General features: G+C 44.8%; 1 protein-coding gene across 1 annotated transcript in view; it reads right to left on the reverse strand.

Annotated features, from left to right (window-relative positions):
• The window catches only part of NFXL1 (nuclear transcription factor, X-box binding like 1), a 47,656-nt gene that overhangs the window by 12,333 nt on the left and 8,676 nt on the right, over window positions 1-26,647 (reverse strand). The window contains exons 5-17 of the mRNA XM_087724781.1: window positions 25,800-25,978; window positions 24,918-25,079; window positions 23,669-23,769; window positions 20,814-20,928; window positions 19,473-19,597; window positions 17,779-17,901; window positions 17,159-17,249; window positions 14,105-14,225; window positions 11,944-12,103; window positions 10,207-10,298; window positions 8,918-8,939; window positions 3,448-3,588; window positions 1,760-1,926 (exon numbers count right to left, since the gene is read on the reverse strand). Coding sequence (XP_087580907.1) covers window positions 1,760-1,926; window positions 3,448-3,588; window positions 8,918-8,939; window positions 10,207-10,298; window positions 11,944-12,103; window positions 14,105-14,225; window positions 17,159-17,249; window positions 17,779-17,901; window positions 19,473-19,597; window positions 20,814-20,928; window positions 23,669-23,769; window positions 24,918-25,079; window positions 25,800-25,978 — 1,599 coding nt within the window. The remainder of the gene's footprint in view (window positions 1-1,759; window positions 1,927-3,447; window positions 3,589-8,917; window positions 8,940-10,206; window positions 10,299-11,943; window positions 12,104-14,104; window positions 14,226-17,158; window positions 17,250-17,778; window positions 17,902-19,472; window positions 19,598-20,813; window positions 20,929-23,668; window positions 23,770-24,917; window positions 25,080-25,799; window positions 25,979-26,647) is intronic.

Raw genomic sequence — 26,647 nt, forward strand, 5'->3', positions numbered from 1 at the left:
CCAGCCAGTACAAAGTGCTTGTGCGGTAAAATGACAATTCTTTTTTACTTCTACTAGTATATCAAGTTGAATCAAGGCTGAAGGAAGACCCCCAGTAATTGGTACCTCCGTCTACCATTCCAAACATCCCCCCTGCCCCCCCAGTAAAACCAAGTTGGAGCAAAGACCTTGCTTATAGGATGGGGTTGGGGGAATAAGGCTGGCTGGCAGTTCCAAATAGACCTACGTATATGTATATATCACTAACCCCGATGATGTCACCTAGGTAAGGTAATAAAACATCTGCAAGGAAATGTGGCCCACCAGCAGCCAGCAGAGCTGGTAGCAGACTCAGACAGTGAGGAGGTTGGGGAGGAAGATGGGCCAGTCCTGGAGTCTGGGGAAGGCTCTGATGAGGGCTCTGCGTCAGAGGCAGAGAGAGGGCCAGGCCTGTCCGACAGTTATCCGCTGTCTATCAGTGGGACGGAAGAACACCTGGAGGGTGTTCCTGATGTGCGCATGCACAGAACTGCCAGGAGAAGGGGACAGCTAAGGGCTGATTCGGGAGAAAAGGCACAGGTGGACGGTGAATGGCCCCTCCCATAGGGAATAAAGAGCGAAAGGGGAGGGGAGTTTGCAAGAGACAATTAGTTCATTAAGGTGAAGAGCTGTTCCTGACGTCTTGCCAATTGTTGCTACAGCGTGGCGTTTGGAAGATATCAGCCTGGAAGCTCTCCAAGCCTGATAAAAGATCTGTAGTTGTGAAATCTCTTGAAAGACTGTTTGACAGGATTTTGCTGGAGAGGAATTCCCTTGAAACTAAATAAAAGAGGTTTTATCGGGACGAGGAATCGGCTCCACGTTCTTGGGAAGCCTAGGTCAGAGTAGAAAACGAACAAGCTCAGAGAACAGTACCAAGAACCCCTCAGACCTACGTATGCACAATTTGTTTGTAAGTCTTCTTCGTCTTAATCATCATCATCTACAGCTGCCTATTCTAATGGGCCGCCTACAAAATATGAGATTAAAACAATTAAGACATAAAGAACAAGAGAATTGGTACTAACCATAACTATTTAAACATCCCATGAATGCAGTTGCCTTCCACCGGAAAATTCTGTTTATTCAGAAAGAGGAGGAAACGTGTCTGTGTGTGTGTGTGCGTGCGTGCGCGCGCACCTCACAGGGATATTATACACTTACGTTCCCTACCCGTTCACAAATGTGAGCACGCTCCACCTCCGTGCACGCGCAGATCCTTTCACACACGCGCTTTTGGTGACAAAAGGGCCTAAATGGGATGCCATAGAGCTGGGCGCGGGTGGGCGGAGCCACCTGCGATTTCCACTACCGGTATGGGCGATCCGGTCCGAACCAGTAAAATGCCACCTCTGGCGCTTCATCTCCACATAGCAGTGTGAAAAGTGGTTCACTGACCAATGCGCGCTTGACAAAAGCACGCTGACGAAACTGCGGCGAGAAAACCGTGAGGTCAAAATCGCGCCGACAAATGAGCGCAGAAGCGCGCTGACAACAGCGCGCCAACAAAAGCACACTTCAACAAACAACTAATAACAACCTAATAACCCTAACCCTAACCCTTACCTTAACTTAAATCGCGCTTTTGTCGGCGCGTTGTTGTGGGCGTGTTTATGACGTTGCGGTTTTCTCGCCGCGGTTTCGTCGGCGCGCGCATTTGTCGGGTCACGTGAAAAGTAAATAAAAATAGCTTAAGTCCCAAAAGTTGAAAGAAGCAAAGAAAGATTGTTCAATTGCATACATGCATTCAATGTAGAGGCTTGTCAGTTTGCAGTGACATTTTATTCGGATCATTTGGGCACATGCTGGACATTCCCCCGGATGGCACGGCAGAGGGCACGCATGAAAGCAACCAGCTGGTCGTGGCTTGGAGCATCCTTCTTCACACTGAGAACATTCTGGACCTGCCTAGTAAAAACAACAAAATGTGATTTATCTTTCTTTTTTTGCTTTTTTTGGGACCATCCGTTCACTTAAACGTATGCAAAGACGCTTGGCTCGCTCAAGTGACAGAAAGTTAATACCCTCTTTCCCTCCAAAATAAGACCCAACTGGAAAATAAGCCCTGGCATGATTTTTCAGGGTGCTCATAATATAAGCTCTCTCCCAAAAATAAGACCCAGTTAAGATCGTAAACCAGATGGATGCATTTAGTGCAGTATTTCCCTGAAAATAAAGACTTACTGTATTTTTTGGAGTATAAGATGCACCTTCCCCCCACCTAAAAGAGGGTGGAAATTTGGGTGCGTCTTATACTCCAAATGTAGCTTATTGGAATCTTTTTTTCCAGCCCTAATGAGGTGCTAACGAGTGAAGCTCCATTTCAGGCAAAGCAGGGAAGATCGCTTCACTCATTAGCACCTTGTTAGGGCTGAAAAAAAAAAGCTTCTAATATTTTTTACCAGGTTCCTTCCACCTGAAAGAAGCCAACTATGAAAGATTTGAAGACTGCCTTAAGAGGTTCTTCTTTTGTCCAGTTTCTACTTTTGGGAGATAACGCTCTCAAGGGCAAGGCAGAGAGTTCCTGTGACTCTGTGATTTCTATTCTTTTGTGGATAATCCCTTTAAGGGCAAGGCAGGGATTTTTCCTATGGGTTATCTTGAGTTTTCTCAATGGTTTCCTTCAGGCAAGCACTGGGCTGGTTTGTTGATTCAGCTTTGTTACATTTTAAGTGCTTAAATGCTTTGGGCTGAATGCCCAGATCTACTTAAGCCCTACCCCACCCCCTGGCTGCTGGGGAAAGAAAAAAAATGGCAAAAAGTGTCATTTTATTATACTATTGTGTTTGCTTGCTTTTCTGGTGTTATGGGACTAAAAATGAATACCTGGTAAGTAGATTTTTTCCCCTATTTTCCTCCCCCAAAACTAAGGTGCGTCTTATACTCTGTCTGATGTCACAACTATGCAACAAGCAAGAAAGAATAACATTATCCCAAATTTTATTACTATTAGGAAGAATTTTACAACAAGGGGCTGCATGCAGCATATATATAAAGGTAAAGGTTCCCCTCGCACATATGTGCTAGTTGTTCCCGACTCTAGGGGGCGGTGCTCATCTCAGTTTCAAAGCCGAAGAGCCAGCGCTGCCCGAAGACGTGTCTGTGGTCATGTGGCCAGCATGACTAAACGCAGAAGGCGCACAGAATGCTGTTCCCTTCCCACCAAAGGTGGTCCCTATTTTTCTACTTGCACTTTTACATGCTTTCGAACCGCTAAGTTGGCAGAAGCTGGCACAAGTAACGAGACCTCACTCCATTACGCGGCACTAGGGAATTGAACCGTCGAACCGCCAACCTTTCTGATCGACAAGCTCAGCATCTTAGCCACTGAGCCACCGCGTCCCCTAACATAATGTAATGCACCTGTTATAAAAAGCTGTGGCCTTATCATGAAGCCAACTGTGTTTGCCACTGAAAAAGATTACTTACCTTTTGCCTATCATTGCCGGCATCGTTTTCAGAAACTGTGTGGCATTCTTTCAGGCAAGTATGATTCTGACAATCCAGCCACCTTCCACAGACTCTTTTACAGGAATACGGCCCTGCATTATGGCATGGCAACGCGCTTATCTGAAAGATTGAGATAATTACTTGAGGGACACTGTAAATAACCTTCAGCTTTAATTCTACAAGCTTTCATACAAGACAAATTAGCGCATAAAATTTAATCCTCCTTATTTAGGACATGTTGCTTCAATCATAGATTCTAAGCAGATTACAACAGTAAAACCCTAATTATTAAGGTTATCACAGTCAGCCAAATGTTTAGAACTGGATCTAACATTTTTGTCCACCTATTGAGTCCTTCCTAAGACATGGGAAGAAGTGCAGTTGTTGGATGATGTTAAAGGTATAATCGCATATAAATTGTTCGAAGTATTTTTATTTCTTAATAAATGCTGCCCGACTCCGATACACTCTAGTACAGTAGAAGGCAACTGATTATTGTTGCATTACACATTTCATGCAACAATCTTGAAAGATAACTGGTTCAAGTTTTGGCAAGGATGTTACTAGAGGTTTCAACAAACCTATAAATAATAAACTCTGCTCGCAATAGAATACCCGTGGCACGACAAAACCGCGCTCATCAAAATAGCGGTGATAAAACCGCGTCGCTAAAGCCGCGACGTCATCACCGCGGTGACAACAGCGCGGCGACAGAAGGGAGCTTTAAAACAGCGTGGCGGCAGAAAGCCGATTTAAATTAAGGTAAGGGTTAGGATTAGGTTTAGGGTTAGGTTTAGGGTTAGGTTAGGCTGAGTGCTTCGGAAGGCGCGGATTTGCCCTCGTGCTTATGTCAGCACGGTAAGGTCACATTTGCTTTAGCGATTTGGACGGCACAGATTAGCCCTCGCGCTTATGTCTCTGCGGATAAGGGCTTCGCGGTATTGTGGTGGAACCTAGAATACCTTATGCCAGTAGGCTTGAAATTTTGGGCCTGGACAATGTAGAACTATGCTGCCTACGGTCTGACCTAAACTTAGTACACAAAATTGTCTGCTAAAACGTCCTACCTGTCAACGACTACTTCAACTTCAACCGCCATAATACACGGGGAAACAATAGATACAAACGGAAAGTAAACCGCTCCAAACTCGATTGCAGAAAATACGACTTCTGCAACTGAATGGTCAATGCCTGGAATGCTCTAGCTGACTCTGTGGTTTCTTCCCCAAACCCCCAAAACTTTCACCTTAGACTGTCTACTGTGGGCCTCACCCCATTCCTAAGAGGTAAGTAAGGGGGAAGCATAAGCGCACCACGTGTCTACTGTCCCTGTCCTACTGTTGCCATTTATTTGCACTCATTTCGTATATAGCATATAGGTAAAGGTTCCCCTTGCACATATATGCTAGTAATTCCTGACTCTAGAGGGTGGTGCTCATCTCTGTTTCAAAGCCGAAGAGCTAGCGCTGTCCGCGCTGCATTTCTCCATGCTTTCAAACTACTAGGTTGACAGAAGCTGGCACAAGTAACAGGAGCTCACTCCATTATGTGGCACTAGGGATTCGAACTGCCAACCTTTCTGATCGACAAGCTCAGCGTCTTAGCCACCCCGTCCCTTCTAATTATGCTAGAGATCAAATGCAGAAGAGACAGTCTCATCTATTAACATATAAGCATGCCTGAATCTGCTATGCTTTATCTATCTATCTATCTATCTATCTATCTATCTATCTATCTATCTATCTATCTATCTATCTATCTATCTATCTACCTACCTACCTACCTACCTACCTACCTACCTACCTACCTACCTACCTATCTGTATATCTATCTGTATATCTATCTATCTCTATCACTATATCTATCTATCTATCTATCTATCTATCTATCTATCTATCTATCTATCTATCTATCATCTATCTATCTATCTATCTATCTATCTATCTATCTATCTATCTATCTATCTATCTCTATATCTCTATCTCTATCTATCTCTATATCTATCTGTCTATCTCTATATCTATCTGTCCATCCATCCATCCATCCATTTATTGTCTGCCTGAATTTTACCTGGAAACTTTGTATTTTTATTTTTCTATCAATCCAAAAAAGTAATATTACTATTACTTTCAGAGTTTCATAAAGTTCCCTCCCTCACGGCATTTGGAAAGACAATTTTACTTCGTTGGTCTTTCAGCTCTAATGAAATGTTAATTGGCATCATTGCCTTATAAGTGGACCGGCTACCACAACAATAAAACAATGGTCTCCATTGGCCATGAAAAATATAATGCAGTAAAATTTTAACAGCAGGTTGAACAAAAAATGGTGGAAAAGTGTAATCTTTCCCTAATTTCTAAAATGCGCTGAAAGACAGGTTGAAAGATTTAGTTCAAATGTACTGGCCCTGTTTCGTCTTCTGACATTTTAAAGGAACATTTCTGTGGAACACGCTCTAGTCTGCTGCACCTGTGCGTAATTTTTACTACAGTTCATTTAGCGACTGTTCAAAGTTACACAAGCACAGAAAATAGTGACTTATGACCAGGGGCGGGCTTCAAAAATTGCAGCAAAAGGTTTGCTGCCCCCTTGCTGGATGGGTGTTGCCATGGTGGGCATGGCCTGGTCTGCTTCCTACACCACAATGTGTGTGTGTGTGGGGGGGGTTCCACCCTCCCCAGGTTCCGGAGACTTTCCTCGAGTCTCCGGGAGGGCGAAAATTGCTTCCCCCGGGCTCCAGAGGATCTCCGGAAGCCGGAGACAGGCCTGTTTCTGGACATCCGGAACCAGTAGGCCCGTTTCCCCCACCCCACTCCACCCCGCACAGGCCCTGCACTTATCTGGCATGATGAACGGGCCGCGTGGATACTCAGGGGTGGCATTTGGGGGGTTGGTTGAACTGGGTAGAATCCTAGCTAGAGTGTCGCCCAAACCTGCGCGAACCCCCAGCAGCCCACCCCTCCTTATGATGATTTTTCACACTCATGACTGTCCCCTTGGTTACTTGATTTACAGTCGGATGCTTGAAAACTGACTCACATTTATGACGGTTGCTGTGTCCCAGGGTCACGTCGCCACATAAATATGGGGGGCTCAATTTTGGTAGACTACATTTATAGTGAATATTTGGTATAATAGTTTTCTTCTGCAACACATCCCACTCCTAACTCCTAATGCCCACCTCCATGCATATCCATTTGAAAAAAAAAAAAAATGAGCCAAAAAGCTTTTGTCCTGATCTTTCCAGACATCACATCATCTGCAAATAGCAGCCTACTGGAAAGTTGAGAAATACAGAGTTGAAATTCACACTTCTGAAACATAATCCACACTTGTTCTAAACTAACAATCTATGCCAGATGTTCTAGTCCATTATTAATGGTATTTTTTTCCAAACCTGATTGGTCTGAATACATAGCGTTGTTAAGATATTTCTTACTAACCAACGCCCATTTTTATTGATATTATTGTGATTAAATTAGCCTTAACAGTTTACATTCCTGCCAGTCTGGTTAAATTAGCCTTAACAGTTTACATTCCTGCCAGTCTGCATAATATTTTGTACTAATTCCCTTCACTACTACCTGTCATTTTTTTAGGTTCCCCTCACACATATGTGCTAGTTGTTCCTGACTCTAAGGGGCGGTGCTCATCTCCGTTTCAAAGTGCCACCGCTGTCCGAAGACGTCTCCGTAGTCATGTGGCCAACATGACTAAACACCAAAGGTGCACGGAGCACTGTTACCTTCCCACCAAAGTGGTCCCTATTTTTCTATTCGCATTTGTACATGCTTTCGAACTGCTAGGTTGGCAGAAGCTGGGACAAGGAACGGGAGCTCACTCCATTACCCAGCACTAGGGATTTGAACCGCCAAACTGCCAACCTTTCTGATTGACAACCTCAGCGTCTTAGCCACTGAGCCACTGCGTCTCTCTAATATGTTTTTTTAAATTAAATCCCCTGTTGTTTTGCAATTAGAAATTATACTTAGATGACTGTCTGATTACAACATTACGGAATTCAGTTCATGAAAAATAATCCCTTTTTACTGAAGGACACTGAGCATTATTTTAGTATCAAAATTCAAAAACTGAAGCCTGTTAAGTTTAAATGTTTCCTTCAAGTTGTGTCATGTAAATCAGGGTGAATTTTACATATATTGAGTTGGGAACTGGAATTGAGTCTTTTTGCTTAGCTGGGGGAGTGGTGTTACCCATGTATCAGATTCTCAGAAATGCACACTTAAAGGTTGTTAAGGAGAGAAAAGGAACATGCTAGAAAGTGACGGGGAAGATCAGAGGTGTTGATTCTCCACAATCCACTAGATCTGGGGTGTCAAATTCGCGGCGTCATGTGACGTATCACGATTTCCCCCCCTTTGCTAAACCAGGTATGGGCGTGGCCAGCGAATTCAGCAGCCCTGCACTGTTATAACTATGTATTGTTAAGTTGTACTGTGTGTCTGGCAACATTTTTATTTATAGCACAGAATAAATAAATTTATTACTGCTTTTTAATATTAAAGCCACTCTTTTGGTCACAATATGCTTTTGGATAGAAAAGTGGTATCAGTCACATAAAGAAAGGAAAATAAATACTGGGTCAAACAATTAAACTATGTAAGACTTTCTGCTGTGAACATCCAACAACATGGAAGAATAGCATGCAAGGAATGTTTTGAAGCTCTACAATCTTCTTAACTGACTCTTAAAAATAATTATTTCCGCTAAAAATAAAAACTTTCAAGAATTAGCCCACTCCAGGGGAAACGAGAGAAGGAAATGGACGAGGGGAGAGGAGTAGGAGAGAGGGAAGGAGAGGGAATTGGAGAAGAGGAGAGAGAAGAGGGGAGAGGAGAAGAGGAAAAGGAACGAGAAGGAAGGAGAAGGAAGTAGAGAAGGGAAAGGAGAGAGATAAAATATATAGAATGTTATGGTACAACTATGAAAATAATATCTATAACTATGATGTACAACTTTATATATTTAAAAGAGATTATAAACGTATGATTAAGAGAATATTGGTTATAATCAGGGTGTATAAAACTATGTATACTCAAAAAGGACTACCATATTTTTCGGCGTATAAGACGCACCCTTTTCCCTCAAAAAAGAGGGTGAAAATCTGGGTGTGTCTTATACACTGAATACAGCATTTTTAGCCCGAAATCCCACCCCCTTTGCAAAAATGGGCGTGCATAGCCTTTAGGAGGCTTTCAAATGAGGACCACGCGCTTACAAACGCTTTAGAACAACTTTGCATTACTCAATGTCAACTTTTGGATGAAAAACTATCTGCGGGTTTCAAACCAAAAGCAAAACATTTCGGCTGCAAATAAATTTCATGTCAAATCAATTAAATGCTAATGCTTAATTCGGAGAGCCTAATTAAAACCAAGTTATGCATGGTTCAGTTTTATTTCAAATAATGACAGCTATAATGACTCACCTCGTGTTTTCCAAGGCATTGCCTGCAAAGGAAAAAAATAAACAAGCTCAATTTATTTAAATGAGATTCCATTTTGTTCATCTGAATTGATTATTTGGGAACTCTTCCGAGAGATCCTTTGGATGGGCTCACTTGTTTACCTTTCTAGATGGGCAAAGAGAAAACCTGAAGTCTCAGCATGGAGAACCTGCTTCATTTAGCCTGTTTTATTAATGGGGGAGAGGGACATGGTGGCTCAGTGGCTAAGATGTTGAGCTTGTGGGTCAGAAAATTCGGAAGTTCGGCGGTTCGAATCCCTAGTGCCACGTAATGGAGTGAGCTCCCATTACTTGCCCCAGCTTCTGCCAACCTAGCAGTTCAAAAGCATGTAAAAATGCAAGTAGAAAAATAGACTGGGTGCACGATGTGCTTTTTTTAATCTGCTTTCCTTTGTTTGTTTTTAACCCTTCTTTTAAAATTTATTTTCTGTAAGCCGCCCGGAGTCCTCCAGGATTGGGCGGCTTATAAATTTAATAAATCCAATCCAATCCAATCCCAGTGTCTGAATTTTGATCATGTGACCAAGGGAATGCTGCACTGCTCGTGAATGGGAAATACGGTCATAAGTGATGGCTACCAGTGCTGTTGTAACTTGGAAGGGCCAATAAATGAACCGTTGTAAGTCGAGAATTGCCTGTATTACGCATTTCTACCATATGCACTGAAAGTAGCAAAGCAAAAAGCTCCTTCCTTCCATCTTGGTCGGAGCTAGAGGCGGTGCAGCTGGAGCGTGTTTGCAGTAGTGCGTCCCGGTTTTATTTTATTTTATCAATTTTTAGTACTCCCATTGGATTCTTTTTTATTTAATTAACGTTTTTTTGGTGGAGATAACAGCGTAGAACATAATGCAAGCAAAAACTTTTGTTGCTGCCGAGGATTAAATAAGCATGGGAAAAACCAAGAAACGCCATGGCACCAGCCCGGGATCTCTCCCGCCAGTAAAGACAGCAAAACAACCAAAAATTGAGGAGCTCTTTGTTGGCAAGAGATCGGTAAGTAAAACTAATCCCCCCCCCCATCCCCAACAATCTGGAGGGATTAGAACGGGAACAGCAAAAAGATGTGGCAAAACAGCATTTACTAGACTTTCTCGATCTGGTGGTGGTGGTGGGGAGAACAAACTGAAAGCCAGGTCTTCTCAAAAAACAACTAGCCCAATAACTTCCTATATGGAGACCGAGCTACAGGCAAAAAAAAGGCGACCAACAACCAGATAATTCAGCAAAAGCAAAAATGTTAAAGTCACTTACGTTGGAATAGGGACTTTGCATGGAGGACAAGGCAATGCTGTCTGGATGAAAGCAGGGGCGGCGGATTTCTCCCAGGGGCCAGCGGGCTGATGCTGTAAGGAAAAAAAAAAAATCAACAGATAAATCCAACGAAGCTTGGCTTTTCTGATTTAACATATTTTTCAGACTATAAGATCTATCCCATCCCAAATACCACGCCCCCACCATCCCCATTTCTATGGCAGCCGATAGCAAGTAAGTGAAACAGAGGCTGACAATCAGTAGAATTGTACTAATAGTGTTAGCGTTCCAAATATCATGCAGAATTAAATCAGAGTCCAAGGCAGAGCTATCCTTAAAGTTCCAATTTAATAAGACAGACATGTTGGCATCGTGCTGTGGAATCCCAATTCTGGAAGTTACATCGGATTCCCACCCAGTTGAAAGTTCATGATCTTGTCCCCACACCCACAAATCCATCACATGGTCCAATCTTCTTCTTCCACGCTGGCATCTCCACCCAGCTGGCTCCGGTCAGGTGTAGAGGTGCGGAGACAAAAGATGACCTTGGGCTTCTAGAAAAGAATGACAACAACACATTCCACAATTCTACTCCTTTCTATTCCCCCCTCCCAACTACTACGCTATTGAAACAGCACAATGAAATAAGAGAGAGTGTGGCAGGCCAAAGATCCTAAAAGGGATATAACTGCAGGCCTGACAAATAGATGATTACGGTAAAGGTAAAATGATTTAAGGTCTCCCAAAAGGGGGTGAAAATATCTGTGCATCTTATACAGACTGAATGTTGCTGAAGCCCCGCCCACCCACTGACCATTTTTGGCCTCTGCATGCCCCGTTTTCAGGCCTTTTTTCTGCCTTTTTCAGGGCTTTTTTTGGCCTGTTTTTGAGGCTTTTTCGGCACTTTTTTAAAAAAAGCCAGCTGAAAAAAGCCTAAAATGGGCTGAAAAAAGCCAGCTGAAAAAAAGCCTCAAAAATGGACCAAAATACCTCATAAACAGGCTGAAAAGCACCTCAAAAATGGGCCAAAACCCCCACAAAAACAGGCCAAAAAAGCCCCCAAAACAGGACAAATTGCCTCAAAAAAGGGCCATAAAAGCCTCAAAAATGGGTAGAAAAAAGGCTGGAAAAGCCCCCCAAAAAGGCCCCAGGAAGGGCTGAAAATGCGGCGTGTGGAGGCCCAACCCCCTTTTTTTGTTTGTTTTCTTCTTCTAAATTTAGCTATTTCTTCTGAGGGGAGGCTGCCTGTCAGACCTGCAAGCCATCTTTTCTTTTTGGGCTTCAGGCCTGCAACACTTTCTACTGTGGGAAAATGGGAGATTATACGGAGTTGGGTGATGTGTAGCTATAACAACATTCTTCTTAGAAAGTCAAGGTCATTTTTCTCTCTGCACCTGGCCGGATGTGGATGGGAAGAATCTGTCTTCATGGCAGTGAAAGATTGGACCACGTGATGGACTTGTGGGTGTTGGGACAGGATCTTGAACTTTCAACTGGGTGGGAAAACCGAGAAGCTTTTAAATTCAGGTTTTCCCCGATGTGCCAACATGACATCTCTAATAAATTGGAACTTTGAGGAAACACAAGCCGCGGAGTTTTATTTCGTTCGGGGTGTTTTTTAGAACCCTGACACAATAAGGATCAAGAGAACAACAAACATTTTAAAATTTGCTTTTAAACTCTCTTTTCTAAGAAGAGTAGAATAAACTTTTAGTATGTTATGAGCTTCTGTCTCACCAAGCCAGTTTGCTTCACAAGGGCTTCGTCGTGGCAAGAAGCAGGGCACAAGTGGCCGCACTTTTCAAAAACTTTCTTGCAGATCTGGTGGCAAGGAGGGCAAGGGCCAAAATGGCAACTGTGTTTCTCTCGACAAGGATGATGGCAAGTTGGCGGCTGCCTAGAACAAGAAAAAGTAGAAATTAGCCCAACAGTTGATTGATCACTATTAGCTACTTGGCACGATGGATATTCATGGTTGTAATCTATAGAGCAGGGGTGTCAAACTCAAGGCCCAGGGGCCTGATCCGGTCCGCGGGGTGCTTAGATCCAGCCCGCAGAAGCACCCTGGAAAGAGTGAAGAACTGGCCCGCGGTGCCTCTGCCAGCGAAAATGCCCTCCGGAACTCCGTTTTCATTGGCAGAGCATTGCAGGAGGCCATCGCAGCCATAAACGGAGCTTGGGAGCCCGTTTTCTCTGGCAGAGCGCTCGGGCCACTACCGGTGTCCCCAACAGGAGTGACCTCAAGCTGGCCATGCCCCCCCTCCTCCTGAGGTTAAACACAACCCTGATGCGGTCCTCAATGAAATCGAGTTTGACACCCCTGAACTAGATTCATTTCCTCCCCACCTGCTACAATGATCTTTTAGCGCATAACTAAAACCACCTTTACATCAAAACAATTGATTGCACAGTAATAAGAGCAATAAACATCTCTGAGTCAGCACATTTCTTTGAAGGATATTAAGGCTTGAGAAGCTTAGAAAAGGACAACTAGAAGCATCAAGTGACCAGAATATCCATTACCAGTGAAGTCAAAACGGTGAAGAAGAAGAAAAATTCAGTAAGATGGAGTATATGATACAGACTCCTAAAATTATTAATGGTCAGAACGAAGCAATCACAATTTATCCCCTCATAAATTCACTGGGCAGCCCAGGGAAACCAAGGTAGATAAGTGTTGAAATTCCGTGACAATTCATGAAGGGTAAGGATACAGTTTTCTGCACTTTTCTTGGCAAGGTTTTTCAGTGGTTTACCTGCTTCCTAAGGCTGAGAGAAACTGACTGGCACAAGATCACCCAGTTGACTTCATGCCTAAGGTACGACTCGAACCAGTGGTGGGTTTCAGCCGGTACGCCCTGGTACGGGTGTACCGGTGCCTGCTGGGAGCAGCAGGTACGATTCCGGTACGGTGCTGCGGAGGACCCACCTGCCTGCCCGCTCTCCTTACTGGTATTTGACCCTACCGGGCCATTTGCACATGCGCATTTGACCCTACCAATTGAAGCATTGCAGGGCATGGTGCGCGAGTGTACATAGCACACATGCACTTGGTGGACGCCCAGCCCCGTCGCAGCGTACCGCGACGGGATCCGGAACCCACCACTGACTAGAACTCATGGACTCCTGGTTTCTAGTCTGGTGTCTTGATCACTACACCAAACTACTCTCAACCCTAGGAAGAAGGCGAGAGCAGGCTGGAGATCTTGCCAAGAAACTTGCACGGACCATTTGAGGAGGTCTCCAGGCGTCAACACTGGCTCAAAGCAGGGGTGGGCCGTTGGGGGCTCGCAGGTGTTCAGGAGAACCTCTAGCTAAGGTTCTGTGCAGCTCAGAGAACCTCCAAATCCCACTCCTGGCTGGCCCCGCCCACCCTGCCATGCCCCTCCCAGGAGTCCCCGCGTGGCCTGTTTTGGATACAGGTAAGCGTAGGCCGCGTGTGGAGGCTTGGGGAGGGTGACAAAAGGGCCTACCGGAAGTTCGGGAAGACCAGAAATGGGCCTGTTTCCAGCCTCCAGAGAGCCTCTGGAGCCTGGGGAGGCAGTTTTCACCCTCCCAGAGACTCGAGGAAAGCCTCCGGAGCCCAGGGAGGACAAAAATGCCCCCTTCCCCCCTGTGGTGCAGGAGGCCGACTAGGCCATGCCCACCATGGCCACTCCCACCCAGCAACCAGGCAGAGAACCCCTTGTTAAAATGTTTGAAGCCCACCCCTGGCTCAAAGCAACCCACTCCCTCAAAAGGCCAGCAAAACAAGGCTTTGTGGCTATAAGCTGCAGTACAGTTAATTAAAATTTGGAAATAGTAGTTCGCAGCTTTTGCCAGTACATAAAACGTGTTCTGCTCTCTACAAGTTTAATTTAAAAAATAATAATAACAATAAAAACAAACGAATACTAACCTGCAGAATTCTTTGCACCTGGGGGGTTTGGTGGTACGCTCTCTCCCACAGGGTACTTTGAGAACAGTTTTACCACAATTGCACTTCACGTCCACAGTTTCAGGGCATGGATAGCAGCTGCCTAAAATTTAATACATAGCCAGTTTTGAAAGAAGACAATTAGAAAGCCACTGGAAGCTATCATGCCTCATCTCCCCCAATCAAAACAACTAAGACTAATTATATCAGGCACATATTCAAGACTATAAGGGAAAGATTCTCCTCGCACATATATGCTAGTTGTTCCCGACTCTAGAGGGTGGTGCTCATCTCCGTTTCAAAGCCAAAGTGCCAGCACTGTCCAAAGATGTCTCCGTGGTCATGTGGCCGGCATGACTAAATGCAGAAGGCACACAGAGCGCTGGTACCTTCCCACCAAAGATGGTCCCTATACTTCTACTTGCATTTCTATGTGCTTTTGATCTGCTAGGTTGGCAGAAGCTGGGACAAATAATGGGAGCTCACTCCATTACGCGGCGCTAGGGATTCAAACCACTGAACTGCTGATCCTTCTGATCGGCAAGCTCAACGTTGTAGCCACTGAGCCTCCATGTCCCTGTATTTGAGACCATAAGGAGGCCTTCATTCAGAGTTTTGAATCATGTGTCCGTTACATATTTACAATGCATCTCAATCAAAAATTATTCATGAACAATAATCTATTAAATGATTAAAGGGGGTGTAAATATGTAATAGATAACCTCTGATGGCTCAGAGGGTATCTATTACATGTTTACAACACATCTCAATCAATAATTGTTCGTGAACAATCATCTATTAAACAGAACGTAATGGCTCAGCAGTTGAATACGCTGAGCTCTTCAGCTGGAGAGTCAGCAGCCTGGGTTCGAGATCTGAGCTCCGAGAAATGGGGCAAGTTCCCGTTCCTTGCTCCAGCTCACCTGCCAGTTCAAAATCGTGCAAATGCAAGTAGATAAATAGGCATCACTTTGGTGGGAAGGCAACAGCATTCCGTGCATCTTTGGCACATAGCCATGCTGACCACATCACCACAGAAATTGTCTTCGGACAACGCTGGCTTCCTCAGCCAAGAAACAGATGACTACGGTGCCCTAGAGTTTGACGTGACTGACCTTAAATCATTTTACCTTTACCGTAATCATCTATTTGTCAGGCCTGCAGTTATATCCCTTTTAGGATTTTTGGCCTGCCACACTCTCTTATTTCATTGTGCTGTTTCAATAGTGTAGTAGTTGGGAGGGGGGAATAGAAAAGAGCAGAATTGTGGAATGTGTTGTTGTCATTCTTTTCTAGAAGCCCAAGGTCATCTTTTGTCTCTGCACCTCTGCACCTGACCGGAACCAGCTGGGTGGAGATGCCAGCGTGGAAGAAGATTGGACCATGTGATGGATTTGTGGGTGTGGGGACAAGATCATGAACTTTCAACTGGGTGGGAATCCGATGTAACTACCAGAATTGGGATTCCACAGCACGATGCCAACATGTCCGTCTTATTAAATTGGAACTTTAAGGATAGCTCTGCCTTGGACTCTGATTTAATTCTGCATGATATTTGGAACGCTAACAGTATTAGTACAATTCTACTGATTGTCAGCCTCTGTTTCGTTTACTTGCTATCGGCTGCCATAGAAACGGGGAGGGTGGGGGCGTGGTATTTGGGATGGGAATAAATGGTAGGAGTGATATGGAAATGGGAGTTTTCTTCTCAACATCATCTGCGCATGCTGGGGGCCGGTGTTTGGACCTGGTCAAGGCCAGCCATCCTGTATGATGATGCCTTTTGGAGATGCAATTCACATGACACCTAAGGGAGTGGCAGATGGGTCATTGGAATGGGGTCGTTGGAGGGAGAGGGCTGGGTTATCATTTGATATGTACTTGCTCGCACCTTTCGGGCTCAGATCTTGCTTTACTTTTGCTGCTATCTTTTCATTTTAATTCCAGGAACAATGGAGTTGGGAGTTTTCTTTCTTGGTTATTGATGGAGGCATGCCTGACACTGATAGCTATTTCTCTCTAATTTCTTAAAGTTCAGAAGTAAACCCATAAGATGTCTGACTCCTCCACAGGGCATCTGTCTATGATTTGCCAAAATTAACATTTGTTTCTGCAAACAAATCTGAAGCACTTTCATAGAATAATTATTATTAGTTTCCATTACATCGCGTGCACACAGAACACAATAATGGGTTCTGTGTGCACGCGATATAATGGAAACTAATAATAATGTGGAAAGCTTATTCATCATCTCAGGATTGTGAGCCATGTTTTTCTCAAGCCCAAAGCCAGCAACTAAATTATAGGGTTATTCTTGTGCAATTTTCATCAATGTGATAAAAGCTAAACAAGCTGTTACTCATCTTCTGTGAATTATTTCCCTATCCAACTATTTAATTCAGTGCATTAAAAATAAGAAATAACTTAAATAACATTATTAGAGCTAGTGGGGATATTATTATTTTTTACTGTTCATTCTTTAAGATATTTTATTCCTGTACCATCTTTTGACACAATCCTATCAAGCAACAAAATTAATAAGGCAAATGAACTAGAGTGAGAGGTTTTGATCTAGTGCACCTTATCACAGAAAAGACAGAATTTTAGGTTCCAAAATACACCCCAAAATTCTTTGACCTATCTGCAGATCAAAGCTCAGATTGTTTTAAAAGCCACAACTGACTTGGTCTCTTCATACATTAGCTTTAGTGAAGCATGCAAACCACCATCTGCATTTTTTATGTTGGATGAGTAGAGCACATCTTTCTCCTTCTGTCCTGGCCACTATTTACAGAAGGACGACTGAGAGCATTTTAAGGAACTGCATCACTGTTTGGTTTGGTGGCAGCAGTGCCTCAGATAGAAAGTCCTTACAGAGAGTGGTAAGGACAACTGAGAAGATTATAGGAAGTGAATGGGTGAGCGAATACTTTTGGCAATGTGGTGTATCTGTGATTATATACAGGCAATGTTTTGCAGCTCCAAGATGCCATTCAGTTTAAAATGTTATAAGCAGGATTTCCAGCTCATTCTTACCTCTGTGGCAGACTGAAGGACACTTGTGGTTACGACATCCTAACGTTCGACCACAGACTTGGTCACATGACGGACAATTTCCAGGACAACACTGTATCAAATATATAAGTTTTTATATATAGAAATTGCTATATGAAATTGCAAGTCTATCCAGATTTCCCTGAGTAAATGATATTATGTAGACCTCTGTTTCCCTAAAAATAAGACATCCCTGGATAATAAGCCCGATTGGGCTTTTGAGTGCATGCGCTAAAATAAGCCCTCCCCCCAAAATAAGCCCTCCCTGAAAATATTGCAACATGGCAGCAGCCATGAGATGACCACGCTCACCGCTTCCTGCACCTCAAAAATAATAAGACTTCCCTGAAAATAAGGCCAAACGCTTATTTCGGGGGTTAAAAGACAATAAGACCCTGTCTTATTTTCGGGGAAACACAGTAGCAAGACTTAGTAATAAGCAAGCATCTATATTTGATCTTCTCTTCTCTTTTCCTAACATATTCTTCCTCCGCCTTTCTCCCTTTGTATTTTTCAGCATAATTCTGCAGATCCAAAATGAACTGAAACATTGAATTTCTAAAACACAGGACTAAAATACAGCACTCATCTGCCCCATTTACCTTTCTCTTGCACTGGTGCTTCTGACAATCCCGTATTTTTGTACATTTGGTGTCACAGAGGTATGGTTTATGGCAGGGCATTTGCTTCACATGCTTCCCACAGCGGCACTGCTTTTCGACTTCCTATCAAGGTACCATGGAAAGAAAATAAAGCGGGCATACATTATGCAGGTCCAAATCTCGTTACCTACCAGGTTTTTCACACTATTGGACACACCTGAGCATAAGATGCACCTAGGTTTAGAGGACTGGTGGGTTCCGGATCCCATTGCAACTGGTATGGTTGTAACGGGCATCCTTCATATGAATACGTGCAGTGTGCGCGCATGCGTCTTATTGTCCAACGACGCCTTTTGGGGGGGTTATGTGCTCTGGGAGGGGCCATTCATCGTCCACTTGTGGCCTTACTCCCAAGTCGACCCCTGTTCTTTAGCTGCTCCCTTCATCTGGCAACTCTGCGCATCACACACTGGGAACAGGCTCCAGCTGTTCATCTGCCTCACTGATGTCTGACTCTGAATCAAGTGGGCCCGCCCATCCGCCCGCCCCTGCGCTTTACTGACCTTTATCCCCTCAGCGGAGTCGCGCGGCAAAGTGAATTGCTGCGCATCCCCAACAGTAATGCGGAAGGTAAGTATTTACATACTTTCTTATTTCTCCTCCCCCTGATTTTATAATGTGTCATCTGAGTTATTTATTTGGTGCTTTATTCCTTTCTCTTTCTATTCGTATCTTTTTTTCAAGCCAATCATAAAATCGCCCCCATGTCCTGTAATATGCTGATTCCTCTTTGTCCTTTATCCTCAATGTCAACCTGTTCATTTCTGCACTATCTAATATCTTCTTTATTACCTCCCTTTCCGATGGGATTTTGTCTGCTTTCCAATTTTGTGCAAATACAATTCTAGCTGCTGCTATTATTTGTCCACTCAAATATGAGTCTTCTTTAGTACATTTCTCTGGTAGAATAAGAATATCTCTGTCTTAAATTCGAAACGGTTGTTAAACCGGTAGGCAATGGTGGGTTGCAGGTGGTATGCCCAGATACGGGCATACCAGTGCCTGCCAGGAGTATCGGGTACCGTTCCGGTGCTCCGGAGGGCCCACTTGCCTGCCCGCCCTCCTTACCTGTATTTCAGCTCTTCAGCACTTCCGCGCATGGAGCTTACGGCACCTGCGCGACGCTCTGCTGAGCAGCTGGAGCGGTGTGGAGGTAAGGAGGCGTATGCGCGCTGCCCGCGTTCATGTGATGGACGCTGTACTGGTTGCAACGGGATCCGGAACCCACTACTGCGGTAGGACCTCACCTCTGGCCATAAGCCACTCTTAACAATGTCACTGTAACTTCGAATGGTCACGAAATGAACTGTTATAAGTCAAGGACCGCCTGTCTTTGGATCACCTTCATTTAAATATTCTCCTAAACATTTTCCCCAAGCCATTTTCACCTAATTACTTGGGGATTATCTTGGTTTTGAGCAAAAGAAACTGGAAAACTACAAGATGTGGAAGCCTGCTGGATCTCATTATCCCCTAGAAATAATGGAGATAGGGAGTTTTTGGACTCAGTGAGAAGCGTCTGCGTACAGGAAAAAGAATTTAGCGCCTCAGGAATACACCCTGAAAAGATCATCTTTCGAAATGAAGCAATGCAAATCTATTCAAAAGAACGGGAAGGGAAAGGAAATGCTAACCTGTCGGCAGATTTCACAAGCACCTCGATGGCAGCGTTGCGAACATCTGTGAAGCTCACATTCAAGAACTTTGTCGCAACTATCTCCACAAGTAGGCACGTCTTCAGTACACGGCAAAGAGAATTCTAAAATAAAAGCGAAATTGAAACCATACAAATACCAATAGTAGCAACAGCAGTTAGACTTATATACCGCTTCATAGGGCTTTCAGCCCTCTCTAAGCGGTTTACAGAGTCAGCATATTGCCGCCAACAACAATCCGGGTCCTCATTTTACCCACCTCGGAAGGATGGAAGGCTGAGTCAACCCTGAGCCGGTGAGATTTGAACCGCCGAACTGCTGAACTGCAGTCAGCTGAAGTAGCCTGCAGTGCTGCATTTAACCACTGCGCCACCTCGGCTCTTGCTTCCATTGAATCATCATCTTTTAATGACCCCCCATAAACCCTTGTGGGGTGGAGTCTGGGCAACTGAATGGATTGTTTTAATGGCCGGATGCCCTTCCTGTCGCCTATGGGGAGTTTTGTCCAGCAAATATATTCTCGTCCGTGCCCAGAGAGAGAAATATCTGCCTCTACCTAGGATCAAACTCACAGTCTCCAGATTGTGAGGCGAGAGCTCCACCTCTAGGCCCCGCAGCACTCCAAATTGTTGACATTTAATACACAGAGGAAAATGCAAGGTTGTATTTTCACGTGCTTTTGCATTTATCTAAAAGGAACATGTTGCTTCTAGACATTGTTTTGTTTTCAAAATCATGCGATCAGATGTATAAATAGTTCCAGGGAGAGATATTGCATATCACTTACAGCCACTTTCAATAACCCAGTTCTTTTTAACTACTTTTATTTTTCCGTCTTTCGCTCGTTCTAAAATGCAACTTGGACAGTGGTAGAATTCAAATAATTTAACAACCAGTTCTCTGTCCTAATGACCAGGTAGGTAGGCGGGGCTTAGTGGTCATGTGACCATGTGGGCGTGGCCAACTCAACATTACTCAGGTCAATGGGCGCTTCGCCTTAGCTGTTACAATGTAATGAGAGTTAACCAGAGAGGCAGTTTCTGTAAGCAGGGCAATAAAGATGAGGCTAGAAACAACACCAGAATGTTTCCTTCCTGCCTTCCTTACAGGATTAGCCCTGTAAAGTGGGAAAAAACAAAAGGAGATTTCTTCCAACAACCGGTTCTCCGAACTGCTTAGAAAGTTAACAACCGGTTCTCCCGAATAGGTGCGCACCGGCTGAATCCCACCACTGAATTTGAACCACAACTGTTTTAGGAAAATTGCATTAATCAAATAACTTTAACAGTGAATAAAAAGACAGCGGAAAAGGAAACTTACTTGATTTCCCACAAGGACAAGACCTTTTCCCAGATCTGGGACATTCTCCACAGGAGCCACCGTGACAAATTTGTTCACAGACATGATAGCCGCAAGACAAGGTTCGCCCACAAATCTTGCGAGAAAATATACATAGCAAGTGAGGGACGCGGAAACTTCTCAAATATAATTCAACAGAACAGAAGAAGAAAAAGCAAGTTCTCCAAATAAGTTACCGTATTTTTCGGAGTATAAGACGCTTGAGTGTATAAGAGGCACCTTAGTTTTGGAGGAGGAAAATAGGGGGGAAAAAATTCTGCCTACCAGGTATTCATCTGGCTAGCATCCTTAGCCTAGGCCAGGGGTCGGCAATCTTAAATACTCCAAGAGCCACAAAGGTCCTAACCGGAAGCCTCCCTGTTCAATTCTGGAGCTGACCGGAAGTCCTGTTCCCCCACCATAGAGTCTCCTCCTAGTCTGACATCTTTTTTCCTCTACCTGTCCTACCTGCCCTATCAATTGTGGAGCTGACCGGAAAACCTGCCCCTTGCCATAGTCTCTCCTCCTGGGGCACCCTGCTCCCCCCCCCAACTGGAAGCTCCTCTCAAAATTGTGGTGCCAACTGGCGACAGGGAGCCTCAGCAGAGCAATGAAGGAGCCACATGCGGCTCCAGAGCTGCAGATTGCTGATCCCTGGCCTAGACAAACATTAGTTTGCTGGTTGTGAGCGTGTGTGCGTGCCTCGTTGGGGATGAAAGGCAGCTTCTAAAGCACAGCTAATCGCAGCAGGTAGCTCCAGTTAGTAAAGCAGGTGAAGCACTAAAGCGGTAAAACAAGGCTGCAGCTGTTCCGGGTTGCCATTTTGGTCTCTGCGCCTCGCATTTTCAGCTCCAAACGCCCCATATGAGGACCGTTCAAGGCTGCCGGGAGCGCCAAAGCACATCACCGCTGATTGCCACCTGAAAACATGACACGCAGAGGACAAAAATGGGGTGTGCAGAGAGTTTGGGAGGCCTGCAAAATACTCCCGGAGGCCAGGGAGGGTAAAAACACCCCCATTTTTTGAGATGATGTTTTCACTCGTTTTTGCCCTCCTCAGCCCCCAGGAGCATTTTGCAGGCCTCCCAAACCCTCACACATCCATTTTCGCAAAAAATGGGATGTAGTGGCAGGGTTTTGGAAGGCCAAAAATTGCTGTATTCCGTGTATAAGACACACCCAGACTTTCACCCTCTTTTGGGGGGGAAAAAGGTGCGTCTTGTACTCCGAAAAATACAGTATTCCTTTGATCACTTTGTGTCCAAACTAAATTTGACTCTTAGTACAAAAATGTCTACAGTCGATACCGTAACTAGGACAATTCCCATTATTATAACAGCTGAAGAAGGGAAGGTCTGCAGATGGGAGGTGAAAGGCCTGGAGACTAAAATGCATGAAGAACAGTTGCAGGATTTGGGTATGGCTAGTCTAGAGAAAAGAATGATTAAGGCTAACAGGATAATAATATCACCTTTAAAGCCCTACATGGCCTAGGACCCGGATATCTGCGAGACCGTCTTCTGCCACATACTTCCCAACGACCGATAAGATCGCACAGGGAGGGCCTTCTCTGGGTGCCATCAGCCAGACAATGTCGGCTGGCAACTACCCGGGTGGAGGGCCTTCTCTGTAGCCGCTACAACCCTCTGGAATAAACTCCCCCCAGAGATCTGGACCCTACCCACTCTCATGGCCTTCCGAAAGGCTCTTAAGACCTGGCTATTCCGGCAGGCCCCGGGCTGTTGAACTCCATGGCACGACAAAACCGCACTCCACTAAAGCGCGCCTGATTAAACCGCGTCACTGACGTCATCAGCAGGGCGACAACAGCGACCGCGGAGAAAAAAGGGCGCTTTAAATAGCGCTTTGAAAGCAAGCCGATTCACGTTAAGGTAAGGGTTAGGTTTAGGTTTAGGGTTAGGTTAAGGGTTAGGGTTAGGTTAAGGGTTAGGTTTAGGGTTAGGATTAGGTTTAGCGTTAGGTTTAGCGTTAGGTTTAGCGTTAGGTTTAGGGTTAGGTTTAGGATTAGGTTTAGGGGGGTTAGGTTTAGGTTTAGGGGTTAATTTTAGCTTTAGCGTTTACAGCGTGCTTTTTTCGTCGCGCTGTGATGACGTCAGCTACGCGGTTTCGTCGAGCGCGCTTTAGTCGAACGCGGTTTTCTGGTGGAACCGTTGAACTCACGACTCAGTTCCAGCCCCGATTGGACTGGATGTGTGTTGTGGTCTTTTTAATCTATGTTTCTGTGTTTTAACTTCTATTTTACATGTATTGTTGTAAGCCGCCCGGAGTCCTTCGGGATTGGGCGGCCTATAAATTTATTAAACATCAAACATCAACATCAATATTCCAGTGTTTAAGGGACTGCCACAAGGAAGAGGGAGTCATCTTATTTTCCAAAGCGCCAGAGGGCAGCAGGACAAGAAACAATGGATGGAAACTAACCAAGGGAAGAACCAACCTGGAATTAAGGAGAAACTGCCTAACAGTGAGAACAATTAATCAGTGGAATGGCTTGCCTTCAAATGCTGTGGGTCCTTCATCCCTGGAGATTTTAAAGAAGAGACTGGACAGCTATTTGAAATGCTATAGGACTAGAAGACTTCCAACCTCTATTCCGAATGTGAGATCATTTCAAATTCACTACACATATGTGTCACCAAGCCACACTGCAATTGTCATACTGAATTCCTGAACCTCTGAATTAGAACAAAAATATTCCTTTTTCTCTTTCAATCTTAAAAACCCGTTCATAATGTTAATCCACATTTTTGGTGGGGGGAGTTGTTATGATAGTTAATAAGATTGTAAACAAGTCTGCTATTTATAAGGAAACTTACCTCATCACACTGCCATAAAGGACTTGCACACTGCCTTTCTGCTATTTGTTTACCACAGACACAACTTTGTTTACTGACTCTTGGACATGGCTGGCAATCTCCTAAAAGTGAGATGAAACCAATGATCGGAAACCAGCATGGAAAGGGAACATTTTAAATGTGTGCCCGTTGAGGCGGCTAGGGGAAAGGGAAACTATCTATCATTGATAGCTAAGAGAGAAGTTTTATTCCCCTGATTTGTGAGCCATCAAATCTATTCAGAACCCATAGCAACAAAAAGAACCGCCATGTAATGGGACGAGGAATTATTCAAATGTTGTGGCCTATTTGTCGCCAGCCCTTCCAGCAGATGAATCTGAGGAAGACGAGGCGAGGGAGAGAGGGAGAGAGACAGAGACAGAGAGAGACAGAGAGAGAGAGACAGAGAGAGAGAGACAGAGAGAGAGAGACAGAGAGAGAGAGACAGAGAGAGAGAGAGACAGAGAGACAGAGAGAGAGACAGAGACAGAGAGAGACAGACAGACAGAGAGACACAGAGCCTGGGCCATCCATCAGCCCTCAGATGGAGAATCAACAGCCTCCAGGTCTGGAGGTGGCTGATGAGGAACAGTGGTGGGTTCCGGATCCCGTCGCAACCGATACGCTGCAACGGGGCCAGGAGTCCACTTTGGGCACGTGCGCTGCGCACACATGCACACTACCGCCCTGCGATGCTCCAGCTGCTCGGCAGAGGTGGCACAGGTGCCGTACGCTGCATATGTGTGCACAAATGGCCCGGTTGGCTTAAAAACAGGTAAGGAATGCAGGCGGGCAGGCCTGCCAAAACACAGTTCCAGTACAGTGGCTGCTGCTCCCAGCAGCCACAGGTACACCTGTACTGGGACGTACCGGCTGGAACCCACCACTGATGAGGAAGAGGAGGAAAAGCTGGATCCAGTGCCTGACGCATGGATGCGCAGAAGGCAGTGGAAATCCATGGGCCAATCCTTCGGACAGAAGAGTCATCGCTGTTAGTGAAGCCCCACCCTAGCTCTGGGGATAAAAGGCAGGGAGCGGAGATAAATAAATATAGCAGACAACTATTCATCTCGCTGCCGGGCAGACCTGTTAGCCTGCGTTGAGAGAGAGAAGCTTTTTGCCAGGGCTGCTGGCACCGCTAATAAAGGAATCATTGCTTCAAAAGGATTTGTCGTATTTGGGGAGCTGGGTCAGAACACCAGATGAAGTCTCTGAACAGTAAAATTTGCACCTGGATGACAAGGATTTCCACAGTTGTGCTGCCCGCAGGGCAATTTTCGTCCACAGGGCAGTTGACAAGACCATTCCTTCATGCTGCATCTCCGTGGCACCGGCCTAGCCTTTTTGCAGTAGCAAGCTATTACGACCATCTTTGGGCAAGGGGGGCATGGACCTAGGGAGGAAAAGACAACATCAAGAAGTTAACGTACTAGTACAGCCGCGACCTCAATTGATACAGAGGATTTTTCATATTTTAATCTCATGTATTACTTTGGTCTCGATATCACTTTGTTGCATCTCTCTCTCTCTCTCTCTCTCTCTCTCTCTCTCCCTCCCTCCCTCCCTCCCTCCCTCCCTACCCACCTTCTACCTACCTTCTAAGTTCCTTCCTTCCTACCTACCTACCTAAATGTGTGTGTGTGTTTGTGTGTGTGTGTTCCAGCATAACTCTGGAGCGCCTCAAGCAACCAAACTTGGTACACAGATGACTTACTGCCTGGAAACAAATATTGTGGGGATAAGACAACCCTAAAACCACGGGGGGGGGGGAGTTCTGTTATGATACAGACTGTTGTGCCTTCAATGGCTTCTACTGTACTGCTGTAAAATGGCTTTTTACTGTACAGCGCAGTAGTTGCCATGGTAACGGCTGCACAGTACTCCACAAGGGTGGCTCCCTCTGGTTAAGGGGGAAAATCCAACATTAGAAATTACGTTTGGTCCGGACATTTCCCCCCTATAAATAAATACCCGGACAACGCCTGGTTATCAGCTATCATGAGATAAAATGTTAATATATACATATATCGAAACTCGTCATTTACTGATGGCGTTATGTGCATATCATTCTGTACCTATAATGGCTTAGAAACAATGCCTTAATATTATGTACCTGGATGGCAAAGCAACAGACACCTGTGTCCACAAGGAGGTTTGAAATCTCTCTTGCAGACCTGGCCACAGGAATGCGGAACCAGCCAGGGATCCAAAGGTGGATCTTCAGTCTTCCCACAATAGCAGTAGTATCGAGTAGGAATCTCAGATCGCCTGTATTCAAACCTGCATTTTGGACTGAAGAGGGAGGGGGAAAAAATTGTTGTCACATTCAATAACATTTGCTTCCTGCTTAATCTGCTCAAATGGGTTCCCTATGATGTGAGAAGATGCCCTGTTACATTTGTTATATTCAGCAGGGTTGAAGCAATACAGTCTGAAATTCATTTACCAAAGACTTTCCAAAAAAATATGACGGATATAATGTGAACAGTACCGTGTTTCCCTGAAAATAAGACAGGGTCTTATTTTCTTTTCACACATACACACACCCTGAAATAAGCGCTTGGCCTTATTTTCGGTAGGGGGCACAGCGGTTAAATGCAGCACTGCAGGCTACTTCAGCTGACTGCTGTTCGGCTGTTCAAATCTCACCGGCTCAGGGTTGACTCAGCCTTCCATCCTTCCGAGGTGGGTAAAATGAGGACCCGGATTGTTGTTGGGGGCAATATGCTGACTCTGTAAACCGCTTAGAGAGGGCTGAAAGCCCTATGAAGCGGTAAATAAGTCGAACTGCTATTGCTATTTTGAGGTGGTGAGTGTGGTCACTGCTGTGTTGCAATGTTTTTTTGGGGGGGGTTACTTTTGGGGGAGGGCTTATTTTAGTGCATGCTCTCAAAAGCCCAATTGGGCTTATTATCTGTGGAGGTCTTATTTTGGGGGAAACAGGGTAAACTAAATTCAACT

The sequence above is a fragment of the Thamnophis sirtalis genome, unplaced genomic scaffold (assembly GCF_051295495.1).
Source record: "Thamnophis sirtalis isolate CommonGarterSnake01/CBP01778 unplaced genomic scaffold, rThaSir2_p1.2 scaffold_10, whole genome shotgun sequence".
NCBI lineage: Eukaryota > Metazoa > Chordata > Lepidosauria > Squamata > Natricidae > Thamnophis > Thamnophis sirtalis.